This window comes from Tupaia chinensis, unplaced genomic scaffold (genome assembly GCF_000334495.1).
Source record: "Tupaia chinensis unplaced genomic scaffold, TupChi_1.0 Scaffold000368_1, whole genome shotgun sequence".
NCBI classification, from domain to species: domain Eukaryota; kingdom Metazoa; phylum Chordata; class Mammalia; order Scandentia; family Tupaiidae; genus Tupaia; species Tupaia belangeri.
In genome coordinates this window covers 1205155-1231307 of record NW_006159865.1, presented here as the reverse complement: position 1 = coordinate 1231307, position 26153 = coordinate 1205155, and the positions used below count along the sequence as shown (strand labels likewise).

The window sequence follows — 26153 nt, the reverse complement described above, 5'->3', positions numbered from 1 at the left end:
CCACATAGGGACTTTCTGAATGGTACAGTGCTCCCCGTGGTTGATTGGCTATGGCCATAAATTCTGTGCTTTTTCTTCCACCCAGAGTTTTATATATTTCCTCCTTCCTTGAATTAGCTTGAGTTGACCAAAGGAATGTGGCAGGAGGAATGTTCGATGACAGCCACGACTAGTCCTTGCAGCTTCCTCTTGTGCCCTCTTGGATTGCGGACATCTAAGTGAAAGATCACTTGGAAGACAGAAGAGGGATCCCAGCCAAGCCTCAACACCAACTGCCAGAGAAGGGAGGCTATGGATCTTCATACTCAGCTGAGCACTTCCTCATGGATCAGTCCAGGAGAAACCAAAAACGGATTGCCAACCAACCCACACAAATGGCTGTTGTTTTAAGCAACTAAATTTTGGGATGGCCTGTTGCACAGGGACAGAGAACTAAAACATACATCTCTTTATCACCAAATCGTTATCCTAATTGCCTAATTGGTCAGTAGATTAATTTGTGGTAAATACATGCGGATACTACTTTTGACCAAATCTCCCTCACCCAGACCACGTATCTTGTCTTTATGCATTTCTTCTCAAATCTCTTTCCAACAGGAAACATAAAATACTACACATAATGGCTTGGGTTATCAAATGTTTCAAGTGGCAAACTGAAGATAAATACATACATGAATGAATAAATAATAAAGTATCAGACTCTGGGCTCAGTGTTGGGGGTAGTGGTGAATAAAATCACTATGGTCTATCACAAAATAAATGAAAATTTCAATTATGTGAAAGAACAGTGCATGGAATATATAAGCCAGAAGAAATAGGCCTTTCCTAGGGGGGATTCATCTTAGGAGGCTACCTTTCTGCTGAGGACTGAAAAATGGATAAGATGTCATCAAATGACAAGTGGAAAAAGTATTCCAGGTACAGGGAGCAACACATGCAAAGGCCCTGTGGTCAGCAGGAGTCCAGACAGAACTGCTAGGAATTTCACGAGGAAAGGTCTGGTTTGAGGTAAAGCTGAAGAACTCGGCAGAGGCCAAACCAGGCAAGATTAGATTCCTGTAGCCATATTGAGAACTTGGTCTATAAAAGAGTAATTGAAAGTTAAATAAGTGTCCTACAGCATTGAAGGTTTTCAGCGTTCTAATTGCAGTACAGCTTTCTTAAGAACGTAATGGGGGGACTAGCAGATGGCGTCATGGTTATGTCACTGGTCTCCCACATAGTCAATTGTGGTTTGAGTCCCGAATCCAGTGGCTTAAAACTCAGGCCAGCTGTGTGTGTGTGTGTGTGTGTATGCCCGAAATCCCAAGAGGAGAATGTAGGAGAAGGAATTACAGTGTGGCCATCCCCCCCTGGAGGGTGATTGCTCACTTTCTGTCTCTCTGTCTCTATGTATCTCTCCAGTAAGTGCATGTGCTCTATATCAAAAAATCTCTCTTAAAAAAAAAAAAAAACTTAATGGAGATAGTTAACAATTTGGGCATGCTTTACTTTTTCTGTAATTGGCCAAAGTTTACTTACAAGTTAATTCTTCTCAATTTAATAAACACTCACCAGCTTCTCTTCAAATTATCTAGTGTCAGATTATGAATAGGATCATACTAAGCTATAGTCTCAGTGAATTTCCATTCCAAAAATAGTCAAAGTGTTCACTTTTAGTATACCATGCTCACTTAAATAAATATGGAGAGAAAAAATCAAATGTGTACAGACTCGGGTTTGTTTGTAAAAATGAAGACTATAACAAAGGGAGGAAAAGAAGTTGTGGAAACTGAAGAAAAGTGATTTTGAATAGTAGCCAGTAAAGGAAGTGAGGGCTTCCACGACAGAATCAATCACCACAGAGCTCTTTTCCTTGCCTTTGTGCTGATGGGGAGATTACAAATCAGACTCGGAAAAATCTACAGTGTACACAGGATGATACATCTGCATTCAGGCTTTGAATCTTGGCTAAATCAGGTGAGTAATACTGCCAAAGTCACACAAAACAAAATCTAAGCCTATCCTAACTGCAGATGATAAGATGTTCTTTCTTCTATCCATACACTTCCTAGGGTGCCAGCAGACGCAAAGGCACCCTGATGTTAAAAATCACCTGAAGCTAGGAACAGTTAAGGTGGCTGGTCCCACATGGCTAAACTATGCAGTTCAAGTCCCAGACCCAGTGACTTGAAAAACACGTCAGGCATGTGTAAGTGCATGCCCAAAATCCCAAAAGGAGAATGGAGGAGAAGGGATTGTAGCACAACCATCCCTACCTGGGGAGTGCTTCCTTACTTTTCCTTTCTCTGTTTCCCTCCCTCCCTTCCTCCCTCCCTCCCTCTCTCCCTGCCAAGTGCACACACCTTATAGAAAAAAAAAATGCTTTTAATTATGTGAAGTTATAAATGTTCTTTATAACTTCATAACTTTATAACTTTGGAATTTCCTTTCTAGCAACTCTATAAATTTTTCCTTTCGTATTCAAAAAGAGTCTCTGGATATGATCAGTTCTGCTCTCAGTATTCAAAGTCTGTTTAAAATTTTTAAAAGTGTCAAATGATGAGAAGAGCATCATAAAAATTAGGGAAAATTTAAATGAAGAATTTTTGTTGAATAAAATAAAACTCAGAAAATAATAAATGGATAATGAAGGCTACTTGAGATGCATACATTTTACAAAACAAATCATAATATTCCTGAAGCAAACATCAATCATGCTACAATATCTGTCAGAGGGCATGTGCACTTGCCAGAGAGAGACAGAGAGAGAAGGCTACCCCCAACAGGGCATGGTCATACAATCCTTTCTCTTCCATTTGTCTATCCAGTCAGAATTTGGGACACACACACACATACACACACACACACACACATACACATACACGCACACACACACACACACACACACACACACACACATGCACGCTTGCACCCAGTATGTTTTTCAAGCTGCTGGGGCTGGGATTTGAACCGTACAGTTGGCTATATGGCACCTAGCTCCCTTAACCACTAGGCTGTGGGGCTGGGCCTGTAATTCTTGATACATCAGCTCAGTTCACCACTTACTCATTATACAACTATGAGGCACTGTTAAGATCATACCCTCTGGGGACCGGCAGGTGGCATGATGGTTAAGGGCACTGGACTCCCACATGGCCAACCGTGGCTCAAGTCCCGGACATGGCAGCTTGCTGTCTCGCTTTCTCTCTCTCTCCCTCCCTATCTCTCTCTCTCACACTCTGCCCCTCTCTGTCAAATTAAAATAAATAAAGTTAAAAAAAGAATTCTTAAAAAAAAAAAATCATACCCTCTAGAGTCATACTGCACGGTGCAGGACAAGACTACTTAACCTCCCTTAAGATTATTTAAGATACTGTAATCACGCCTTTCTTAAAGGAGGCTTGAGGGTTAAATGGCATAATATTCATAAAGCACTTAACAGTGTCTGTCCTTAAGCTCTATACAAGTCTCTGATAAAGAAAAGTAAGTAAAAATACGTGGTTAGCAACATAATGCTAGATATTACATGATGTTACATCATTAATATACAGTCATTTCTATTTAGTAGTAGTTTCTATTTAGCAACTTCTATTTAAATTCATGAAACCTATTCCATTGAGTCTTCAAGATGTATTTAGAGTTCAATTTGTGCAATTAAATCCTTAGCTTACTCAAATTTCCCTTCCACATAACCCAACTAGATAATGTAATAAAACAAATGTGTGTGTGTTTATGGAGCTGCAGGGTGAGGTGATATTATTTGGATAAATCTTATCCTGTTGGGGCACAGAAAAGCCACAAACAGAAACATTTACAGATGAAATAATCCCCCTGCCCATCTGCTCAAAGCAGCACTATAGACCGCTCTATCCACGAAGGTCTCTTATCTCTGAACTCTAAGAGCACCTTCCTGCCTTTTCACACTTAGCTGCTTGGGCTGGCTGCTAGAAAAATCCTGGTCCCGAGACCAGCAGATGGCGTAATGGTTACATCACTGGACTCCCACATAGTTGACTGTGGTTCGAGTCTTAGACCCGGTGGCTTAAAACTCATTCTGGGTGCGTGTGCGTGTGTACCCAAAATCCTGAGAGGAGAATGGAGGAAAAGGGACTGAGGCATGGTCCCCCCCCCCTCCACGGCGAGGGAGGGTGATTTCTCACTTTCTGTCTCTCTGGTGAGCACACGCACCTTCCAGCAAAAAATCTCTTTAGAAAACAAACAAAAACAAAAACAACAAAAGGAAGGAAAAAAGCAGTCATTCAGGGACCAAACATAGAGACAGGGAGGGAGAAGGAGCTATAAATAGACAGGAAAAACAATTGTTCTGTATTGTGTCTATTCAGAAACAAATCTTATTCTTAGGCACAATACAATCTCTACATCCTAATGAGGACTAGCCTTCTCAACAGCAAACAATAATCACTGTATTACACCAGCCAGGCACTGCTCCAAGCCCCGGCCCGGCATCAGTTCATTTGACCTCACCACGCTCCTCGGAGATGGGCCACTGCTATTCCCAGAGAGCTGCTGAGGACACTGAGGCACAAGAAGTGTAATCACTCACAGCCCTCAGCCACAGACCCAGGCTGTAAACCCAGGCAGCCTGGTTCCGGAACTTGTGTCCGCAATTATGATCTATCTAGCAGACTATCAGTACAATGTCTTTATTCCAATTACGCTCTTATTTTTGAAAAGTCCTCTTTTGTCATTTCTTTAGGGCCCATTTGTCAGTCACAGAAGAATAGTGGCCTCAATCATTCATGGTCATTCCACATTTTATTTTTAAAAATGATGACATCCTGCTTCATCCCATTATTCACTATTCTAGTAACTATGGACGTTATAAAGAGAAAATAAATAAATGGGGGTAGAGTTAAAACAGACCCTGCCATCAAGGTACTTACTGTTTCAACCTAAAAGAATTCATTTCTGACTTCACTGGAGCAAAAGTAAAAATGTTCAAATACCTTATAGTAGTACCTTAGAGTGCAAAAAAAAAAACTGGACACTGCTTTTTTTAAGTCATGTCAAAATGCAGAATGACTTCTTTTTATTTTAATTATTTAAAATGTTTATTAAGAGTCTGCCAGTCTGCTCCTTGAGGCTCTGCAGAAACAGCAGAGGAGGGAACAGAGCAGAGAACAAAGGAGGTAAAAGTCCCGCTCGGGGAGCATGGTGCAGCGAGAGGGTGTGTGATAAACCTTTTAGCCAGAGCTGAAGAATGGGTAAGGGTTAACCTGATGGCAAGTGACAAAGAGCATTCCAGGTAAAGAAAGGAGCATATGCAAAGGCCTGAGGGTCACAGGGAGCCCAGAGGCCTAGTTTCAGGTAAAGCTGAAGAACATGGAAGAGGCCAGAGCAGGTGAGGTTGTGCAGGTGCCATCTTACTGAGGGCGTGGTCTTTACAGGAGCAACTAGAACTCACTCCCGTGTTTTAGGGCACTGAAGGTTTTCAGAGTTCTAAGTGTGTCATGGCTTTCTTAGTAACTCAGTAATTGAGCATACTTTTTCTCTACCTGTCTGAGTTTAATCTACAGGTTGATTCTGATCTATTCAGTAAAAACTCAGGACCAGCCGATGGGTAACGGTTATGTTGCTGGTCTCCCACACAGTCGACTGCGGTTCAAGCCCTGGTCCTGGCAGCTTAAAACTCCCACTGGGTGCATGTGCCTGCATGAGCAAAAACCTGGGAAGAGAATGGAGGAGAAGAGATTGCGGCATGGCCATTCTCCCTGGGGGATGATTTCTCGCTTTATTGTCTCTGTCTCTCCAGTGAGCGCACATACTCTATAGCAAAAACCTCTCTAAGAAAAAAAAAAAACACACACACAAAACTCATCAGCTTCATTTCTAATTATCTAGTATCACAATGTGAATGTGATTACACTAAGCAGTAGAGCCTCAAAGAATTTCCTTTCCAGACACAAAGTTTTTCAGTTTAATTATATCACATGTCTGAAATCTCAAATATAGGTTCTATGAAGAACGAGCCCAAAGCGTGTCCCAGAGTCTCAAACGCTATGATGTCGCCTGAAAATGCAGACAAAGGTGGCGTGCAGTCCTGTCTTCTAGACTTGGAGCAAGACACAGAAATAAAACACAGAAATGAGGACCGTGTTTGGAGATTATTGTCCTCAAAATGGATAACGAAGACTTGCCTAGCGATGAATCAAACTGGGTGAAGAAAAGGAGTTTTCATTGACCTTCGGTTCTAGCACAGTGAGTCCAGCCACGTGTCTGGAGGGAGGGTGATTTCTCACTTTCTGTCTCTCTGGTGAGCACACGCACCTTCCAGCAAAAAATCTCTTTAAAAAACAAACAAAAACAAAAACAAAAAAAGGAAGGAAAAAAGCAGTCATTCAGGGACCAAACATAGAGACAGGGAGGGAGAAGGAGCTATAAATAGACAGGAAAAACAATTGTTCTGTATTGTGTCTATTCAGAAACAAATCTTATTCTTAGGCACAATACAATCTCTACATCCTAATGAGGACTAGCCTTCTCAACAGCAAACAATAATCACTGTATTACACCAGCCAGGCACTGCTCCAAGCCCCGGCCCGGCATCAGTTCATTTGACCTCACCACGCTCCTCGGAGATGGGCCACTGCTATTCCCAGAGAGCTGCTGAGGACACTGAGGCACAAGAAGTGTAATCACTCACAGCCCTCAGCCACAGACCCAGGCTGTAAACCCAGGCAGCCTGGTTCCGGAACTTGTGTCCGCAATTATGATCTATCTAGCAGACTATCAGTACAATGTCTTTATTCCAATTACGCTCTTATTTTGAAAAGTCCTCTTTTGTCATTTCTTTAGGGCCCATTTGTCAGTCACAGAAGAATAGTGGCCTCAATCATTCATGGTCATTCCACATTTTATTTTTAAAAATGATGACATCCTGCTTCATCCCATTATTCACTATTCTAGTAACTATGGACGTTATAAAGAGAAAATAAATAAATGGGGGGGGAGTTAAAACAGACCCTGCCATCAAGGTACTTACTGTTTCAACCTAAAAGAATTCATTTCTGACTTCACTGGAGCAAAAGTAAAAATGTTCAAATACCTTATAGTAGTACCTTAGAGTGCAAAAAAAAAACTGGACACTGCTTTTTTTAAGTCATGTCAAAATGCAGAATGACTTCTTTTTATTTTAATTATTTAAAATGTTTATTAAGAGTCTGCCAGTCTGCTCCTTGAGGCTCTGCAGAAACAGCAGAGGAGGGAACAGAGCAGAGAACAAAGGAGGTAAAAGTCCCGCTCGGGGAGCATGGTGCAGCGAGAGGGTGTGTGATAAACCTTTTAGCCAGAGCTGAAGAATGGGTAAGGGTTAACCTGATGGCAAGTGACAAAGAGCATTCCAGGTAAAGAAAGGAGCATATGCAAAGGCCTGAGGGTCACAGGGAGCCCAGAGGCCTAGTTTCAGGTAAAGCTGAAGAACATGGAAGAGGCCAGAGCAGGTGAGGTTGTGCAGGTGCCATCTTACTGAGGGCGTGGTCTTTACAGGAGCAACTAGAACTCACTCCCGTGTTTTAGGGCACTGAAGGTTTTCAGAGTTCTAAGTGTGTCATGGCTTTCTTAGTAACTCAGTAATTGAGCATACTTTTTCTCTACCTGTCTGAGTTTAATCTACAGGTTGATTCTGATCTATTCAGTAAAAACTCAGGACCAGCCGATGGGTAACGGTTATGTTGCTGGTCTCCCACACAGTCGACTGCGGTTCAAGCCCTGGTCCTGGCAGCTTAAAACTCCCACTGGGTGCATGTGCCTGCATGAGCAAAAACCTGGGAAGAGAATGGAGGAGAAGAGATTGCGGCATGGCCATTCTCCCTGGGGGATGATTTCTCGCTTTATTGTCTCTGTCTCTCCAGTGAGCGCACATACTCTATAGCAAAAACCTCTCTAAGAAAAAAAAAAAACACACACACAAAACTCATCAGCTTCATTTCTAATTATCTAGTATCACAATGTGAATGTGATTACACTAAGCAGTAGAGCCTCAGAGAATTTCCTTTCCAGACACAAAGTTTTTCAGTTTAATTATATCACATGTCTGAAATCTCAAATATAGGTTCTATGAAGAACGAGCCCAAAGCGTGTCCCAGAGTCTCAAACGCTATGATGTCGCCTGAAAATGCAGACAAAGGTGGCGTGCAGTCCTGTCTTCTAGACTTGGAGCAAGACACAGAAATAAAACACAGAAATGAGGACCGTGTTTGGAGATTATTGTCCTCAAAATGGATAACGAAGACTTGCCTAGCGATGAATCAAACTGGGTGAAGAAAAGGAGTTTTCATTGACCTTCGGTTCTAGCACAGTGAGTCCAGCCACGTGTCTGCGGACCATTCATCTAGCAGCTGAGTAAAGGAAACAGAATGCTCTGGGCACTCCCTGCAAGAGCTGATAAAGAGAACTTTCTTCCATTAAATAAAATAATATCGGAGAGAGCAAAAGCAAAAGGAAAGGGGGAAATGGCATATGAACATCAAATCCACCAAATTCTGGGCCCTGGAGAGCAGGGACAGAGGTTCCCTGGACATCCCAGGCCCACATCTCTAGGCTCAGAGAAGCTCAGAAAGGTTACACAAAAATTACAGAATTCGGAGGGAAACATCCCAGGGTAAAGGAGCAATTCTAGGAACGGCATGAGGCGTGACACTCAGAGTGTGATTCTGAATAGAGACTGTCCAATTGACAAAACTTAGAGAAGATCCCCAAATGAGACCATGGAAAACTTCTCAAAGAACCAAGCACACCAAGCAATTCATAAGGATACATCTTAAATTTGGAACAATCAGAACTTGAAAAATTAGCTGACCATGTCAAGAACCTGGCCAGGCCCCTTCCCAGTCACATTTCTAGCCAAGCCTAAGACATCAGACCTCAGGCAAGGCCGTGGACTCTGCCTGAGGGCTTCCCCCCAGGCCGCATCCCGGCAGGCCGGAAGTGCCTGGACAATCAGTCTCTCACAGTATCCTCGGTCAATGACGAGCACTTTCAGTGACTGGGTAAGAAACGCCACAGCCTCTTATCCAGTACACAGGACAACCCTGAAACACCTTACAGCGTACCCCAGACAACGCTCTACGAACCTCATTAGTAACATACCCTGTCTGGCTGCCATCCTCCCCTGTCTCACCTCCCTACTCCTCTCCTAATGCTTCCTGGGAACGCTTCCAAATCCATGATTTCATTCGAATCCTTGTCTCAGGGGCTGCTTTTGGAGAATCTCCAAACTAAGAGAGTAATGGAATATAATTTACGATGAGCTCTTTTAACTCCATGCTCAGCCGAAGAAATCAAAACTTAGGAAGAAAGATGGCGTAGAAGCCCAACTTCATAATAAAATCCACCATACACGTGATATTTCTAACTGGGAGAGAGGGGAGATGAGAGAAGGGAATAGAAAAAAAATTATTTAAAAGCAATTTAAAGAGGCCAGCAGGTGTTACAGTAGTTAAGGTGCTGGATTCCCACAGGGCTGACTATGGTTCAAGTCCTGGACCTGACAACTTGAAACTCATGCCGGGCATGTGTGCATGCCTGCCCAAAATTCTGAGAGAACGGTGAAGGCATTCCCGTGAGACCATCTCCCCTGGGGGGTGTTTTCTCACTTTCTCTTTCTCTCCAGCGAACACATGTGCCCTATAGCAAAAATCTCTCTCTCTCTTAAAAAAAAAAAAGAGCAATTAAAAAGAACAAAAAACTTGAAAGATAAACAGTTTGAGATATACTATACATGGCTGTAAAACAATCTACAATCCTGATATGCATACATAAAATAATAAACTATGTTAGTAGGTTCAGCCTTACAAAGTCTTCAGTTATTTTAAATTAAAGAAAAATGTGAATCCATTATGAGATTAATAAAACAGTTGCCTTGGGACCAGCAGGCAGTGTGGTGGATGAGGGTGCTGGATTCCCACATGGCCGACCATAGTTCAAGTCCCGGACCTGGTGGCTTGCTTTCTCGCTTTTCCTTTCTCTCTCTCTCTCTGGTGGACAAACCCAAAAAACTAACAATAACAAATGGAATTTAACAAATAAATAATTCTTTAGGAAAAAAAAAAGTAGCCATGTTTTAGATTTCTTCCCACATACTCTATATTTTTTTCTCTCCCTCTCTCTCTCTCTCACACACACACACACATACAAACACATACACACACGTGCACACACTTGACACTATCATATTAGTCATTTTAAACTTAATTCACAATATCAGGAATAAAAGTCTGCTTATATCAAGTACAACTAACTGAAATTTCAGTGTATATTGCATTGTGTTGTAATTTTATATTCCAAACCTATCTGGAAATATATGATTACTTAACACTTTTCTGATGGCATTTTAGTTGTTGCTTAAAAACAGCACAAAGCGAAACAAAGCATAATTATTCTTCTAGCAGCAAGTACTGGGTAGGTAGCCTTACTCTAAGAGGTTAAGTGTACAGATAAATTTGTAGTCTTCAAGGTTATAATCAAGGTCAGTATTGGCCTGGCCACCAGTCTCTTTGTATATTCTCATAAAACCAGTGTTGAAAATAAAGATGTAAGGGATTTCTAGTAAAATAAATGAAATGTCAACATTATTAGCGTTATTCTGAACCCTCTTGTATAAAGGACGTTGTAAATGGGATTGTTATTTCTGTTCAATTTCCACCCTCTTCCAAGAAGATTCATTTTCAAATCTATCCCCAGGACTCAACTGTACAACAGTCAGCTAGACTAAACAAGAAAACGGAAGTGTCTTGATTGCTTGACCTGCTGAATCAGATTTCAGAATATTTCCCTGAAATTTGCTATTCTACTGACTACCATATCTTTGCTAATTTCAGCAGATTCAGATCGTCGATATGTAATTAGCAAAAGAAGAGTCTCACTTCATAATAATTAATGGTATCCAAAGGGATCCTCAAAGTATCTAAAGAAATTACAAGTGTTTCCATTTATCAAAATATAAACACTCATTTACTCAAGAAGTAAACCATTTTATAAACATATGTTTAAGCATGTATGTTGTCATTTATGCATTCATGCAATCAATCTTACTCAACACTTCTTATTTGCCAGGTACTGGATTAACTAATAGGACCCCAAAACATCTTTTTCCTGCCCTTGAATATTTATAGGTAGGAAAGAAAAATACAGTCATGCATACAAGTAGGTGCAATAAAATGTTTCAGATACTATGTTAAAGTGGCACATCGACTAGCTCATAGAGTCATTCAACAACTATTGCACACCCACCATGTGCCAAGATCATCTAAATGTGTAAGTTACAGCAGTAGTTCCCATGAGGTCAGAGCTATTCAGAAGAAAGATTATTTTTGGCGTGGTTGTTTTATACATGCATGATAATTCTAAATTCTATTCATGTGTATTACCTAGGTAGTTGAGGACAACATATTAATATGTGTTCTTTCCTAAAACCCTCTTTCCTTTGCAAGACAAGAATAGAAATAAAAGCCCAAACCAATGAAGTATGTTTGAGACCCATAAAATAAATGTCCTTACCAAGAATACAGGATCGTTCCAACAACAGATGTGAGCTTACTGTTTTCTTGTTTTTGCTTTGCCAGGCCAAAGTCAGCTACAATTCATAAAACGAAGCAATATGTTATTATATTTTCCCACAATTAGCACTCTTCCTCAGCTGTTGACATTCTGCACAATCGTTATTACACTTCACAGCAGAAGGCTTTTCTTCTGTTACCCTCTGCCAAAATGCCCCATTGCCAATCTCCCACACCACTCCTAAGCCTTGGTTAATGGCATACATGTATCGTGCTATTATGCTTTGACATAATGAAGTTTACCTTTAAAAAAAAAAATCGGGGAACCAGCAGTTAGCGTAATGGCTATGTCGCTGGACTCCCACTTAGTCGACCGCGGGTCCCGGCCCCGACCCCCTGGCTTAAAACTCACACTGGGTGCGTGTGCGTGCGTGCCCAAGATCCTGAGAGGAGAATGGAGGAGAAGGGATTGAGGCATGACCATCCCCCCTGGGAGGTGATTTCTCGCTTTCTGTCTCTATGTCTCTCTGTCTGGCGAGCCCACATGCCCTATAGGGAAAAACCTCTCCAAAAAAAAAAAAATCTAAATGAAGTCTTGCTGACTAGAACAAGGATAAAGTACTTATGGAATTTATGATTCCACTTTTTAGGTTGTCTTTCATACTATTCAAATAAATAGAATGAATCTAACATTTTGGTATGTGACAGTTAACACCTGGTCTGGCCCAATGCAAAGTGAGGTAAGGTTGAGTAACCACCACGAAAACCTGAAATGAAATGATGCTGTTAGTCCCCTCCAAAACTCATGTTGAAATTTAATTACCACCAGAATGATATTAAGTAGTGGCAAGTTTAAGACACAGAAAGGATTAGTGCTGTTATCATGGGAAAGGGCTAGTTATGACAGGAGATCAGCCTTTTCCTGTCTCACATGCTCTTACTCTTCCTCATCCTCTTTCACCACGAGATGCCTTCTGCAATGGGTGATGTAACAAGAAAGCCCTTACCAGATGTAACTTCTCACTGGTGGACTTCCCAGCCTCCAGAACTGTGGGTCAAATCAACTTTAATTGTTTAGAAATTACCCAGCCTGTGGAATTCGGTTACAGCAGCAGAAAACGGACTAAGACAAATGACATCTATTTGTACTAAGTCACAGTAAATATGATGTTTGGAATGAACTTTAAGAAATTTTTTTAAGGATTTTTCCATAGTGCAGAAACCAGAGAGAGAGAGAGAGAGAGAGAAAGGGAAAATAAGAATCGCCCTCTCCCAAAGGGGGTTGGCCATACCGCAATCCCTTCTCCATTCTTCTCTCGGGATCTTGGGCATGCACGCACATGCGCCCGGCATGAGTTTAAGCCACCAGGTCCGGGACTCGAACAGCGGTCATCCATGTGAGAATCCAGAGCCTTAACCACCACGCCACGGGCTGGACCCTCAAAACATTTTTATATCAACAAAGGATTCTGATTTTTAGCATGGAACACCAAACATTCATATTTAATAATAGCACTAGCTATGCTTTTCAAAGAACCTTCACATAGTTCTCTTTTTCCCATTTCATATTTTAATTTATTTTATCCATTCAATCACTATTCATCACTTAGCTGGTAAAGTGAATTTACCCAACATGAATACACTTCACGCCAGTTCAGCTGAGGATACAATACACGTTATCATCAACCGATAATCCTCCATTTCTGAGTCCCATAAATGTCTTGCCTCTCTATTTTTCTCCTTGATTCCTCTCCTCACCCTCTCTCCCCTTCTCCCACCCTCTTGCCATAGTTCTTTTTTTTAAACCACTCAACAACTTAAGTCAAAGCAGAAAAAAAAAACAGATATTTTTTTCTATCCTCATCGTACAGAGGCACCAACATTTCAAGAGATTTAATTACCAGCATTGCACAAAAAGAGAGTACTGGGCCAGGGCAAGAATTCAAGTTTCTATTCCTAACAAGGTTTGATGATCATGATATCATTTTGTAAAGTGTAGCAAATGTTTATGAACTTTCATAGCAATGAATTCTAATAGGCTATTTGATATTTACATATACTAAAATGTCTCTCAGGTTGAAAGTATCCTAAAGTACTTTTATTACAAAATAATAAAAATTCACATTATTAATAATAATACACATTGGCTAAATAATAGCCTTGTACTGGCACAAATTTAGCAGCTTACATGAAATGCCTCATTTAATACTCAAGCAGCCCTGGAAGGTATGTATTATATAGTTAGTATGGGTTAGTATTTAAAAGCCAGGGCTCTGGAACTAAAGAGCACCCGTCCAAATCCTGACTCCATCATGGTCTACCTGAGTAACCCCAGACAAGAACTGCCATCTCCCTTTGCAGTAGCTTTCTTATCTGTAACATAAGGATTACAACAGTATAATATGGTGGTAAGTCATATGATCATGGGGACCAGCAGGTGGCATGGTGGTTAAGGCACTGGACACTTCTACATGGCCAACCATGGTTCAAGTCCTGGACCTGGTGGCTTGCTTTCTCATTTTCTCTATATCTCTCTCTGTGTCTCTCTCTGGACAAATTAAAATAAATGAATGAATAAATAAATAAAGTTTTCAAGGAATGAATAAATAAAATTAATTAATTCTTTAAAAAAATAGTATGGTAGTAAAATTTAAGTAATTTAATACATGCTAATTGCATATGTCATATCTAAGTAGTATAGTATTGGGTCATCTGAAAAGTCATGATGCATTTTTGCATAGGAAAACATGAAAAAATACATCATGCCTTTTTCTGATGACCCCATATTAAATTGATATAAATTATCATTTCATATTCATAACTACCCATTTTATATATAAGAAAAGTGACACTCAGAATGAGTAACTTGCCCAATGTCTCACAGGAAAAAATTAACAGGCTCAGATGTCAATCTGGGGTTATTTGACTCTACAGCCCCCAATTCTTAATCAAAACACAATATTGCTATCAAAGAAAAGTCAGGCCCAGATTGCTTCAATGAAAAATTCAACCAAATACGTAAGAAGTAAATAATACCAGTTCTTGGGGAACTAATAATAATAATAATAATAATAATACCAGTTCTTCACAAGCTCTCTCTTATCTCATTTTTTTTCTTTTTTTTTGAGAGGTTTTTGCTATAGGACACGTGCGCTTGCCAGAAAGACAGAGAGACATAGAGACAGGAAGTGAGAAATCACCCCCCCAGGGGGAATGGCTACACCACAATCCCTTCTCCTCCATTCTCCTCTTGGGATCTTGGGCACAAACACACATGCACCTGGTGTGAGTTTAAGCCACCAGGTCCAGTACTCGAACCGCGTTCATCTATGCGGGATTCCAGTGACATAGCCATTACGCTAACTGCTGGTCCCTCTGATCTCATCTCATGAAGTCAAGTTGCTGAGACTTTCAGGGTCCCCATTACTGCAGCACAATGTGACCTCTCCTGACTAACGAAACAGCATTAGGTTATCGGGATAGTCATGGCATATTTTTCTTCATTTTTCAATGCAAAAATGTGTCATGACTTTCCCAACAACCCAATAATTTGCACATACATTCCAGCCATTTGAACTCCACAATATAACCATAAGCTTTGGGACCAGCAGGTGACTTAACGGTTACATCACTGGACTCCCATGTAGTCAACTGTGGTTCAAGTCCCAGACCCGGTGGCTTCAAACTCACACCGGGTGTGTGTGCGTGCATGCCCAAGATCCCAAGAGGAGAATGGAGGAGAAGGGATTGTGATGTGGCCATTCTCACTGGAGAATGATTTCTCACTTTCTGTCTCTCTGTCTCTCTCTTTCTGGCAAGTGCATCCACCCTACAGCAGCTTTCTTTCTCACTCTCCCTCTCTCTCTCTCTCTCTCTCTCTCTCTCACTCTGTCCCTCTCTGGTCAAAATTTAAAAATAAGTAAATAAAGTTAAATAAAATAATTCTTTAAAAAAAGATACAGTCTTTCAAATGCAAATATATTAAGACATTTGTAAACCATATATATATATATATATATCTGAATATGTTTTGTTCTTTTTTTTTTTAGTAATTTGCTATAAGACGCATGTGCTTGCCAAAGAGAGGCAGAGAAAATAAGAAATCACCCCCTGGGGGGATAGGCATGCTGTAATCCCTTCTCCTCCAGTCTCCTCTTGAGATTTTGGGCATGCATGCACACACACTGAGTGATTTCTCAAGCCGCTGGTCTGGGGATATAGCATCCACTGTCTTAACCTCCACGGCCCCTGCTGACATCCTATGTTGTTACTTTCTTACTCTGCCTCCTCCTGAAGCAAAACGCACGCAGCATGCTTACTATATGTAACTGCAAACTAGTCTCAAACCTCGAACATTTCATCTACCTACACTGAGAAAAACGAGAAGCGGAAAGTTTTAATTTTCCTAACGCTTTTTGCCTGGTCACATTTCCAGTACGCTTTGTCCTATGCATCTTAAACATCATTGAGCATTTCTGCGCTTCTTTTCTGGAAGTTAATTTCTCCAGCCCAAGAGAAGCGAACGATATGACAAGGCTGCCCCCTAGTGGTGACGTGCTCTCTCAGCCACTGCAGTCAGCCTGTTTTCATACAGGTCTTTAGGAATCACAGCTCTACTTCAACTTGCCAGCTTCCCAAAACATGGCAACTTTATACATGTAGTTTCAAACTAATGCTAAAAGGTTTCAATTTAACCATGACCTTTCTTGAAAATAAGAATCGAATGCTCCTATCAATAGTGAGAGATACTAAAAATAAATTTTAGCACCACTATATTTTAGATATTGTTAAAATAAAGAGTGACATCAAATCTCTGTGAATTAGCATTTCGGTCATAAATCATTCTGTACTTATTGAAAAGAATAGCAATGCAGCAATATCCTGACCATACAATTGCTTTAGCAGAGAGAAGGCAGTCCAGAATAAGAGTCTATTCTGAGATTTATCACTGCTTCTTTAGTTGGAACTAGGAGAGTACTGCCTCAAATAAAGCTAAAAGGTCTTGGGATCAGCAGTTAGCATAACGGCTATGTCGCTGAACTCCCATGTAGTCGACCGCGGTTTGAGTCCCGGATCCGGAGGCTTAAATTCACGCCGGGCGCGTGTGCGTGCGTGCCCAAGACCCCGAGAGGAGAATGGAAGAGAAAGGGTTGCGGCATGGCCATCCCCCCAGGGGGAGATTTCTCGCTTACTGTCTCTATGTCTCTCTCTGTCTTTCTGGCAAACACATGCACCTATAGCAAAAACCTCTCCAAAAAAAAGAAAAGAAAAGAAAAGAAAAGAAAAAGCTAAAAGGTCTTAAAACTGGACATCATTATTTCAGTTTAATAACTCCTAAGTAGAAGTATGATAAAAATGAGTAGAACTGAGGAGAATGACTATGAGGGGCAGGACAGAAAAATAAATAAATAAATGTATGTTTGCTGATTCTTGTAAAACACTAACTTTTCCTTTTCCTTTTCTTTTAAGGTGTTTGCCAATAAGGTGTGTGCACTAGCTGGAGAGAGACAGTGAGAGATAAAAGTGAGAAATCTCCCCCCAGGGGGATGGGTCATGCCACAGTCCCCAATCCCTTCCCCTCCATTCTCCTCCTGGGATTTTGGGCATGCACGCACACTTGCTTGGCATGATGTTCAAGCTGCCAGGTCTGGGACTCAAACCACAGTTGACTACATGGGAGTCCAGCATCTTAACTACCATGCCACCTGCAGGGCCCAACACTAATTATTTTTTCCTAAGGAGTCCTATGTAAGCAGAAATATATATACTTTATTATTATTATTATTGCTAGAGGGTGTGTCAGAGACAGAGAAAGAGAGGAAATGTGAGAAGACACACGACCCCCCGGGGGGAATAGCCATGCCTCAATCCCTTCCCTTCATTCTTCACTCGGGATCTTGGGCACACACGCTTGGGCATCCAGCATGTCCTTCAACCTGCAAGGTGTGGGACTCAAGTCACGCCGTCACTCATGTGGGATCCAGTCACCTTAACCTCCACCCATCTCCTGGCCCCTGAACTACATTTATTTTAATTAGAGAGTTGATGTGAAAGTGGGATATTTCGTTAGGTCTAACGAGTAGCCTTAACAACACTCCATCGGGAGTTCTCTCTCTCATTGTCTCTGCCTGCCTCTCTCACGAAATGAATAAATAAAACTAAACATAAATGTTTGGAGACTGAGTTAGGGAGATGGATCCCTACTTGTACTCAGTGAAATATTAATAGTCCACAACGTGGACTGGCAGGTGGCATGGTGGTTGGGCACTGGACTCCCACATGGCCAACCATGATTCAAGTCCCATTCCTGGCAACTTGTTTTCTCACTTTCTTTCACTCTTTCTCGGTCTCCCTCACTTTCTTTTGCTCTTTCTCGGTCTCCCTCTCTGGTCAAATTAAAAAACATATAATAATGATCATTAAAAACTAGGTGAAGTAATTCTTTAAAAAAAAAATGGATCATGAAAGTAGCACAACTGTTTCTGAGTGAAGGAGTCAGGGGAAAGCTAACGTATCATTTTAAACTGAAACATTAATTTTAATTTATGATTGAGACACAGACAACTAGGAAGGAAAACATAAACCTCTAACTTGTAAAATTGTATCCAACATTGGGTCTACCTGCTACATGTGAAAATACTGTGATAAAAACGGCTGTATTCTTTTATAGCCCTCCAGGTGTACCTTTCTCACCCATAAGGCACAGGCTGTGGTAAAATGGTTCAGAATAACATGCTCGTGTGGTGGCCATAACAGCTTTTCTGGGCCAGCAGGTGACGTGGTGGCTAAGGCAACTGGATTCCCACATGGCTGACCACAGTTCAAGTCCTGGACCTGGTGGCTTGAAAATCATGCCAGGGGGACCAGCAGTTGGCATAATGGCTATGTTTCTGGACTTCCATATAGTGACCATGGTTTGAATCCTGGACCTGGTATCTTAAACTCATCCCGGGCCCACGTGCATATGTGCCCAAGATCCCGAGAGAAGAATGGAGAAGGGATTGTGGCGTGGCCTTTCCCCCTGGGGGGCGATATCTCACTTTCTATCTTTCTGGCGAGCGCACATGCCCTATAGCAAAAACTTCTAAAGAAAGAAAGAAAGAAAGAGGGGGGGGGAAGGAAAGAAAAGGAAAGGAAAGGAAAGGAAAGGAAAGGAAAGGAAAGGAATAGAAAGGAATCATGCCAGGCACATGTGTGTGCATGTCCAAGATCCCAACAGTACAGAGGACATGGGACTACAGTGTGGCCATCGCACTAGAAGGGTGATGTCTCATTCTCTCTCTGCATCCCTCTGTCTGTCTCCTCCCTGGTGCACTCATGGGCCCTATGGCAAAAACCTTGAAAGAAAGAAAGAGAGAGAGAGAGAGAAGCTTTTCTTGATAAAGTAGTATTACATAGAAACAAAAGAAAACAAAATCCATTATTTGGGGATGAAACGCTCAAGCATCCTAAGAGTACTTCCTCCTGTCCTTGGGAAAAACACAATGGAGTCATTTAGAGCTATACTAGTCTCTGTCCGACTGTGGCAGCCACGAGTCACGTGGGAATGTTTCATTAAAATTGAGAAAACGTAACTTCATTTCCTCAGGTCCACTAACCTCATGACCAGTGCCCAATGATGCGCCATGTGGCCGGTGGCTACCGTACTCAAGGGCACAGAGAGAAAGCATCGTGTTACTGCTGAAAGTCCCACTGGGCTACTCTCCTCCTCTAGAATAATACTCTCCTGTAAAATCGTATTCGGAAATTCTGAGAGGAATACTCTTACGATCCTTAGACTTACTGACTGTTACTTTGTCCTTATCACCAAGCATAATGTTGTTGGGTGTCAGGTCTCTATGAACAATTCTCTTCTCCTTGTGTAAGTACCGAAGAGCCAAGCACAGCTGGAAACGAGAAGGAGAAACATATTTTACTTCCCCCAGTATAAAGACAAGCCCTGGGGACTACTACACATCCGTACTGTGGAAATCTTAAAGAAGAGAGAGTGTACCTGGATAAATATTTTCCATAGTCTTTCCTCGGTAAAATGGTGTTGTTTTTCCTTCAAAGAACTGAAATGCTCTCCAAGCGGGGCTCCTTCTATCAGCTCCATAACGATATACAACCTATCATCTATGTAAAAACCACACACACACACAAAACGTTATAGGATTTGCAATCCAACGCACAGCCTTGCAACAACTTTACAGATTAGAATCCACGCTCCCCGGTGGGTACGCAGCGAACAACACTGAAGAGTTCCGGACAGGGGACCAGCAGGTGGTGTGGCCATTACGGCACTAGATTCCCACTCAAACTCGACTGTGATTTGAGTCCCAGACCTGGCGGCTTGCTTTCTCACTTTCTCTCCCCGTTTCTCTCTGGTGAGCACAGGTGCCCTATAGCAAATTAAAAAATGAGAATAGCAAATAAACTTAATTAATAATTTGTCAAAGAAAGAATCAGAGATCTACAAAGATGGGGACTTTCTCAGCTCTGCAGAGGGGAGAAAGGAAGGAATTTCTCGGCAATTGTAGCCCAACGGTGTCTTCTTGCCACAGGTGACCTCGCGACATAAATTCACGGGAAATTTTACTTTCTTTTTTTTTTTTTGAGAGAGAGATTTTTGCTACAGGGCGCGTGTGCTCACCCAAAAGATAGAGAGAGACATAGAGAAAGAAAGCAAGAAATCACCTCCCAGGAGAGATGGCCACACCGCAATCCCTTCTCCTCCATTCTCCTCTCCGGATCTTGGGCATGCACGCACACACGCCCGGCGTGAGTTTAAGCCACCGGGTCCAGGATTCGAACCGCAGTCCACTACGTGGGAGTCCAGTGACATAGCCATTACGCCAACCATTGGTCCCATTACTGTCTATATATGCTGGGATTGTTGGAAGCTGCCAAGGAGAATGAGCAAATGATCCCCACTCACGGAGGATTCCCTGAAGAACAGCAAAACCCACTTTTCCTTCTGGTAGTCTAAAGTTTACCCTGAGATCAAGACAGATGTTCAGAAAATTGCATTTTAAACTGCATTATTTTATAATCTCCCAAATTTACCTTATGGAATTTTCTATTAGAATCATGCTTTGAGCTTGCAATGGCAGTGTTGAAAATGCTGCTAAAAATTTGTTGTGTCCATTAAGAGCAGAGAACGCTAGAGTTTCCTGGCGTTATCTTATGGATACTGGGAATCTCACAACTGGCTGTGTTTGTCTCTTTGTTTTGAGTGCCAAGAAACCAAGAGGTAAATGCTACTTCCTTTCTAGAACCAATAGGAAACTATTAACAATGGTATCGGCAGGACCAGCAGTTAATGTAATGGCTATGTCGCTGGACTCCCATGTAGACGACCACAGTTCGCATCCTGGACCCGGTGACTTCAAAATCATGCCGGGCGTGTGTGCGTGCGAGCCCAAGATCCCGAGAGGAGAATGGAGAAGGGATTGCGGCATGACCATCCCCCCTGGGGGGTGATTTCTCGCTTTCTATCTCTCTGTCTCTCTCTGTCTGTCTGGTGAGTGCACGCGCCCTATAGCAAAAACCTCCCCCCCAAAAAAATAAGTTTTATTTTGTAATTATATTAAGCGTCACTTCAATACCAGTCAGAAGCCAACCCAGATTTCCTCTGGTAAGATAAGCACTAAATTATAATTATTCTAATATCAAGAGTAAATGGTTAAGGGGACAATATTTACTACAGGAATTTCACACAGAGTTCTGAGTCACTAACTAGGGAAGGGAGATGCATAAAATCCTAACAGATGCCAAAGTCCACAAAAGATCTGTGCTGAGATTTTATATGTGATACAGATCATCGAGGCGCATCAATATTTGTATTATTTCAGTCTTATTATTTTAATATGTGACTGGCTTTGGCTTTATTTTGATGTCTTGAGTCATTATTCCACCTATTTTCAGAGCCCGCCTGCAGAATCAGCCAAGGCTCTACCGCCACCTTGTGGCGCTTACTTGAACTTCAAGTAAAAGCAATCTCAAAGATGGAGCCCATTCCCATTTCCTTTGGCAGCGGAAAACATCACCCGATGGAACAAAAACCACCTTTTATTTTTCTTAAGAAAACCATCATCCTTTAGCTTTCTCTTCTTCTGATCTTATTAAGTGCTCTTTTGTATGTGAAAATAGCAACCACAGGCCAGCTGGTGGTGGTGGTGAGGGCAGCTGGATCCCACATGGCCAACTGTGTGGTTTGAGTCCTGGATGGGCAGCTTGGAGCACACACTGGGCCATGTGCGAGCGTGCCCGGAATTCCGAAAGGAGGAAGAAATGGAGGAGGGCTTATGGTAGGATCACCTCCCATGGAGCATGCTTTCTCTCTCTCTCCCCCCACCCCCCACCTCTGGTGAGCACATGCACCCACTGGCAAAATAAATAGAAAATTAAAATAGCAATAATTATTATGTTAGTTTGTTCCTGCAGCGTCTTTCTCCTATGGAGATCTAACTATTTCATAACTATCTTCAGGTTACTAATTCTAACACTGTTTCACTGGTCAAATCAGCGATGTTCAAGATGATCCATTATCATATAAACAACAACCACAAAATTTGTTAAAGAAGTTGAATAAATTACATGACATTGTTACATAAGAGTATGTCAATAGCAATGTCTGTTTCCTTAATTAGAAATCTCACAAAAACTCAGACTTACTTTCCAGAAATGTTTTGTAATAACGTACAACGTTGGGATGGTAAAGCTAAAAGAAAATAAATAACAAACAATTATCATACTACTTCAGACTACAAACTTTTTCACAGACTAGTTGGTCTTCTATCTCAAAGCAATAAAGAAGCTATTTGTATTTGTCTATAAAGTAATTATAGGGACCGGCAGGTGGCATGGTGGTTAAGGGCACTGGACTCCCACGTGGCTGACTATGGTTTGAGTCTGGACCTGGCAACTTTCTTTCTCTCTCTCTCTCTCTCTCTCTGTCTCTCTCTCTCTCTCTCCCCCTTTCTCTTGCTCTGTCCCTCTCTAGTCAAATTACAATAAATAAATAAAGTTAAATTTAAGAATTTTTTTTTTTTTTTGGAATCAGCAGTTAGCGTAATGGCTATGTCGCTGGACTCCCACGTAGTCAACCGCGGTTCAAGTCCTGGACCCGGTGGCTTAAAACTCACGCCGGGCACGTGTGTGTGCGTGCCCAAGATCCCGACAGGAGAATGGAGGAGAAGGGATTACGGCGTAGCCATCCCCCCTGGGGGGTGATTTCTCGCTTTCTGTCTCTCTGTCTCTCTCTGTCTGTCTGGTGAGCACACGCACCCTGTAGCAAAAACCTCTCCAAAAAAATTAAAAAAAATTTTTTTAAATAATTTTTAAAGGGAGTTTTTTAATGTTAATTATAATACCTACAAAATAGTTTATAAATTAAAGTAGGACTATAGATCTCGATTAATAAAATCGTCATGGTTTTGGTATCCTTTATGTGCCAGCACAGATGCCATGCACATTTGAATAGTGGAGAACAAAGCCCCGTGAAACTGATGGCTCACCACAGGAGCTTTCAATGAACAGGATTCGTAATGAATGTACAAATTTAGAAGGCAGAAAAAGAAACCAATGTGTTCTTGGATCGCACAAGAAAGAAATTTCATTTCTCTTCTGACATGTTTATTCATTCTCCCCTAACAAACCTTCCCAATGATAGCTAATCAGGCTGTTAGATTATATCAGAATATTCTGCTCATGCCAATAAATAATAACCCATCTTGAAAGTTCACATTTTAGGTTTCATAAGGCGTATTTGAGGAATGCTAACAGCTTGGTTCCACTTGACAAAAGTCAGGAAACTCGCAGTCATGTTCCTATGCATGGAACTAAGAAACCACATATTCTAGAATAGATTGAGAAGGGAATAGATGCGCTTACGATGCAGAGAGAATCTCTCAAATGTCACATGCCATAAACCCAATTGTTTTGCATTCATGGCCCTGATTAATAAAACTCCAAAAACTGGGTCAATGTTAACTCCTAGGAAAAAAGCTGGTGACTCTGTCATTGCTTCAGTGTCAATTATTTCACACCGAACGAGTTTATTAACAGCATGGACAAAAATTGCACTTGAAGTCTACATTTTCTATTACATTTATTTTTTTAAAAAGTCTGTAGAAACAATATACACATTTACCTGTTCTTTAATTATGGTTAATTCAGAAACTATATTCTTTACACTGCTGTCTCGATCTTTTTTATCCTTTCCAAATGCTGGATTATGTAAATTGACTTCTTTCATTGCTAAAAGATTTTGGCCACTCCGCTTTCTAACCTAAAATAAATAAGATTTTAAAAGGGGGGTACAGGTTGAAAGGGGAAGAAAAAAGATAGATTAAGAAAGTTAACCAAGTCCTATAAATAAAATAATAGTGATTTAAAATTCTAGCTGTATTTTTACTAAGCTTAGTTCAAAAAATTTGGTCTCTCGGGGACCAGCAGTTAGCGTAATGGCTATGTCGCTGGACTCCCACGTAGTCGACCGCGGTTCGAGTCCCGGACCTGATGGCTTAAATCTCACGCTGGGCGCGTGTGCGTGTGTGCCCAAGATCCCGAGAGGAGAATGGAGGAGAAGGGATTGCGGCGTGACCATCCCCCCTGGGGGATGATTTCTCGCTTTCTGTCTCTATGTCTCTCTCTGTCTGCCTGGCGAGCGCACGCACCGTATAGCAAAAATATCTCTCAAAAAAAAAAATTGGTCTCTCCTGAATTGGTCTACAATTTTTAGCAGGAGTTTGTTGGGTAAATACAAAAATATGTGTATAAATGTATAGGATGTGTCATGCTATTTAGACTATTTTTATGGTAGATTAATAATGCTTTTCATCTCAAAAAAAAATCAGTGACCATCTTCTAAAGCTGAAAAGTAAGACAATGTCAATGTGGTTATCTCTGCCTATTGGGGAAAAAAAAATCATTCTCACTTATATATATATATTTCTCCACTAATTTTCAATGGTAAGGGTTCCCATTACATTGAACATGGGTGTGCAAGTGTGATGTCTGGTTTGTTTGGAAATATCAGAGATGTTCCCCAAGGACAAAGTCACCTTGTAAACACAGCCAAAAGCTCCACTTCCCAGATGATCCAGAATCGCATAGTTGCCGATATATTTCGAAGGAGCTTTGTTCTGGTTAATGCTCTCAATATTTTCAGCAATTTGCTTCAGTTCATCCTCCTAACACAAAAAAGAAGAAGAAAAGGAGAAGAAGAAGAAGAAGAAGAGAAGAAGAAGAGGAAGAAGAAAAGAAGAAGAAGAGGAAGAAGAAGAAGAAAAGAAGAAGAGAAGAAGAAGAGGAAGAAGAAAAGAAGAAGAGGAGAAAGAAGAAGAGGAAGAAGAAGAAAAGAAGAAGAGGAGGAGGAGGAGAAAGAAAGAAGGGAGAAAGGAAGGAAGGAAGGAAGGAGTTTCTGTAATAAAATCTATCTTGACCACATAGCAGTCTGCCAAAATGCTTAAAACTCAGGACTTACCACTAATGAATTCAACTTTGATACCAATTCTTCGTAAGCACTGATATCACGAACGTAGTGTCCAATGTCAATGAAGATCTCAAACAAGTCGGTGGGGAAAAGCCTGGGAAAGAGGCACACGTACACTTACTGTACAACTTAGAGACTGTTGGTCACTACTTCCCCTTTAATGCAGCTCTCCAGCCCATTGGGTGAAACCACGTTACCTCCATAGGTTATCAACAACGTGGGAGGAATAATACTCCCCAACTTATCATGCAAAAATACACTACAGCTATAATCCCCGGGGCTGAGAACAAATAAAGGGAATTTAACTTCCTTTTCCCCTACATTTGAAGCATCATATGGAAATAAGGAAACAACACTAAGAGGCTGGAGGTGGCGGGGTGGTTGGGGCACTGGACTCTCACATGGCTGACCACGGTTCAAGTCCCGGATCTGGTGGCTAGCTTCTCACTTTCTCTCTCTCTCTCTTTCTTTCTCCCTTCCTGGTCAACTTTTAAAATAATGATAACAATAAATAAATAAAGTTGAACAGATAATTCTTTTTTAAAAAAAAAGAAAAACACTAAATTGTCTATGCTTTCTGAATGAAAGATACTCTATTTAAAGTCGAGACCTTATTTCAGTTCTGCCTTATCAACAGAATTTTAGCAACAACCTGGGCCTGTGATTTTGGCCCCTTCGAATGAGCTCCTGCCCTATCAAGATACCCAGACACATACTTTGGTTTTCTTTTGATTAAGAGGAAATTGCCAGATCAACTTTCAAATTTCTGAATGGACAAAAAAGCATATGATTTGATGCCCTCCCTATATAGTACTACCTAAAAAAAAAAAAAAACAACAAACAAACAAACAAAAAAAAACTATAGTAGTCACATGTAATTAAGAGCAATTATGGCACCAGCAGATGGCATCATGATAACTTCACTTGGTCTCCCACCAGAGTACAAGTACGAGTCCCAGAGCTGACAGCTCAAAACTCACACCAGGCACATGTGTGTGTGTGCCCAAGATCCCAAGGGGAGGATGGAAAAGGGATTGTGGCAATGGCCATCCTCCTCGGGGGGTGATTTCTCATTTTCTGTCTCTCTGTTTCTCTGGTGAGAGCATGTACCCTATAACAAAAATCTCTCAAAAAAAAAAAAAAAAAAAGAAAAAAGAAAAAAAAAAAGAAAGAATTGA

At 41.2% G+C, this 26153-nt stretch overlaps 1 protein-coding gene across 6 annotated transcripts in view; it reads right to left on the bottom strand.

Annotated features, from left to right (window-relative positions):
- The window catches only part of NEK10 (NIMA related kinase 10), a 225545-nt gene that overhangs the window by 113860 nt on the left and 85532 nt on the right, over positions 1-26153 (bottom strand). For all 6 annotated transcript variants that reach the window (XM_006153310.3, XM_006153312.3, XM_006153311.3 and 3 more), the window contains 7 exons: positions 24967-25069; positions 24545-24673; positions 23632-23769; positions 22155-22200; positions 19492-19613; positions 19282-19384; positions 11500-11575 (listed from right to left, as the gene is read on the bottom strand). In XM_006153310.3, coding sequence (XP_006153372.1) covers positions 11500-11575; positions 19282-19384; positions 19492-19613; positions 22155-22200; positions 23632-23769; positions 24545-24673; positions 24967-25069 — 717 coding nt within the window. The remainder of the gene's footprint in view (positions 1-11499; positions 11576-19281; positions 19385-19491; positions 19614-22154; positions 22201-23631; positions 23770-24544; positions 24674-24966; positions 25070-26153) is intronic.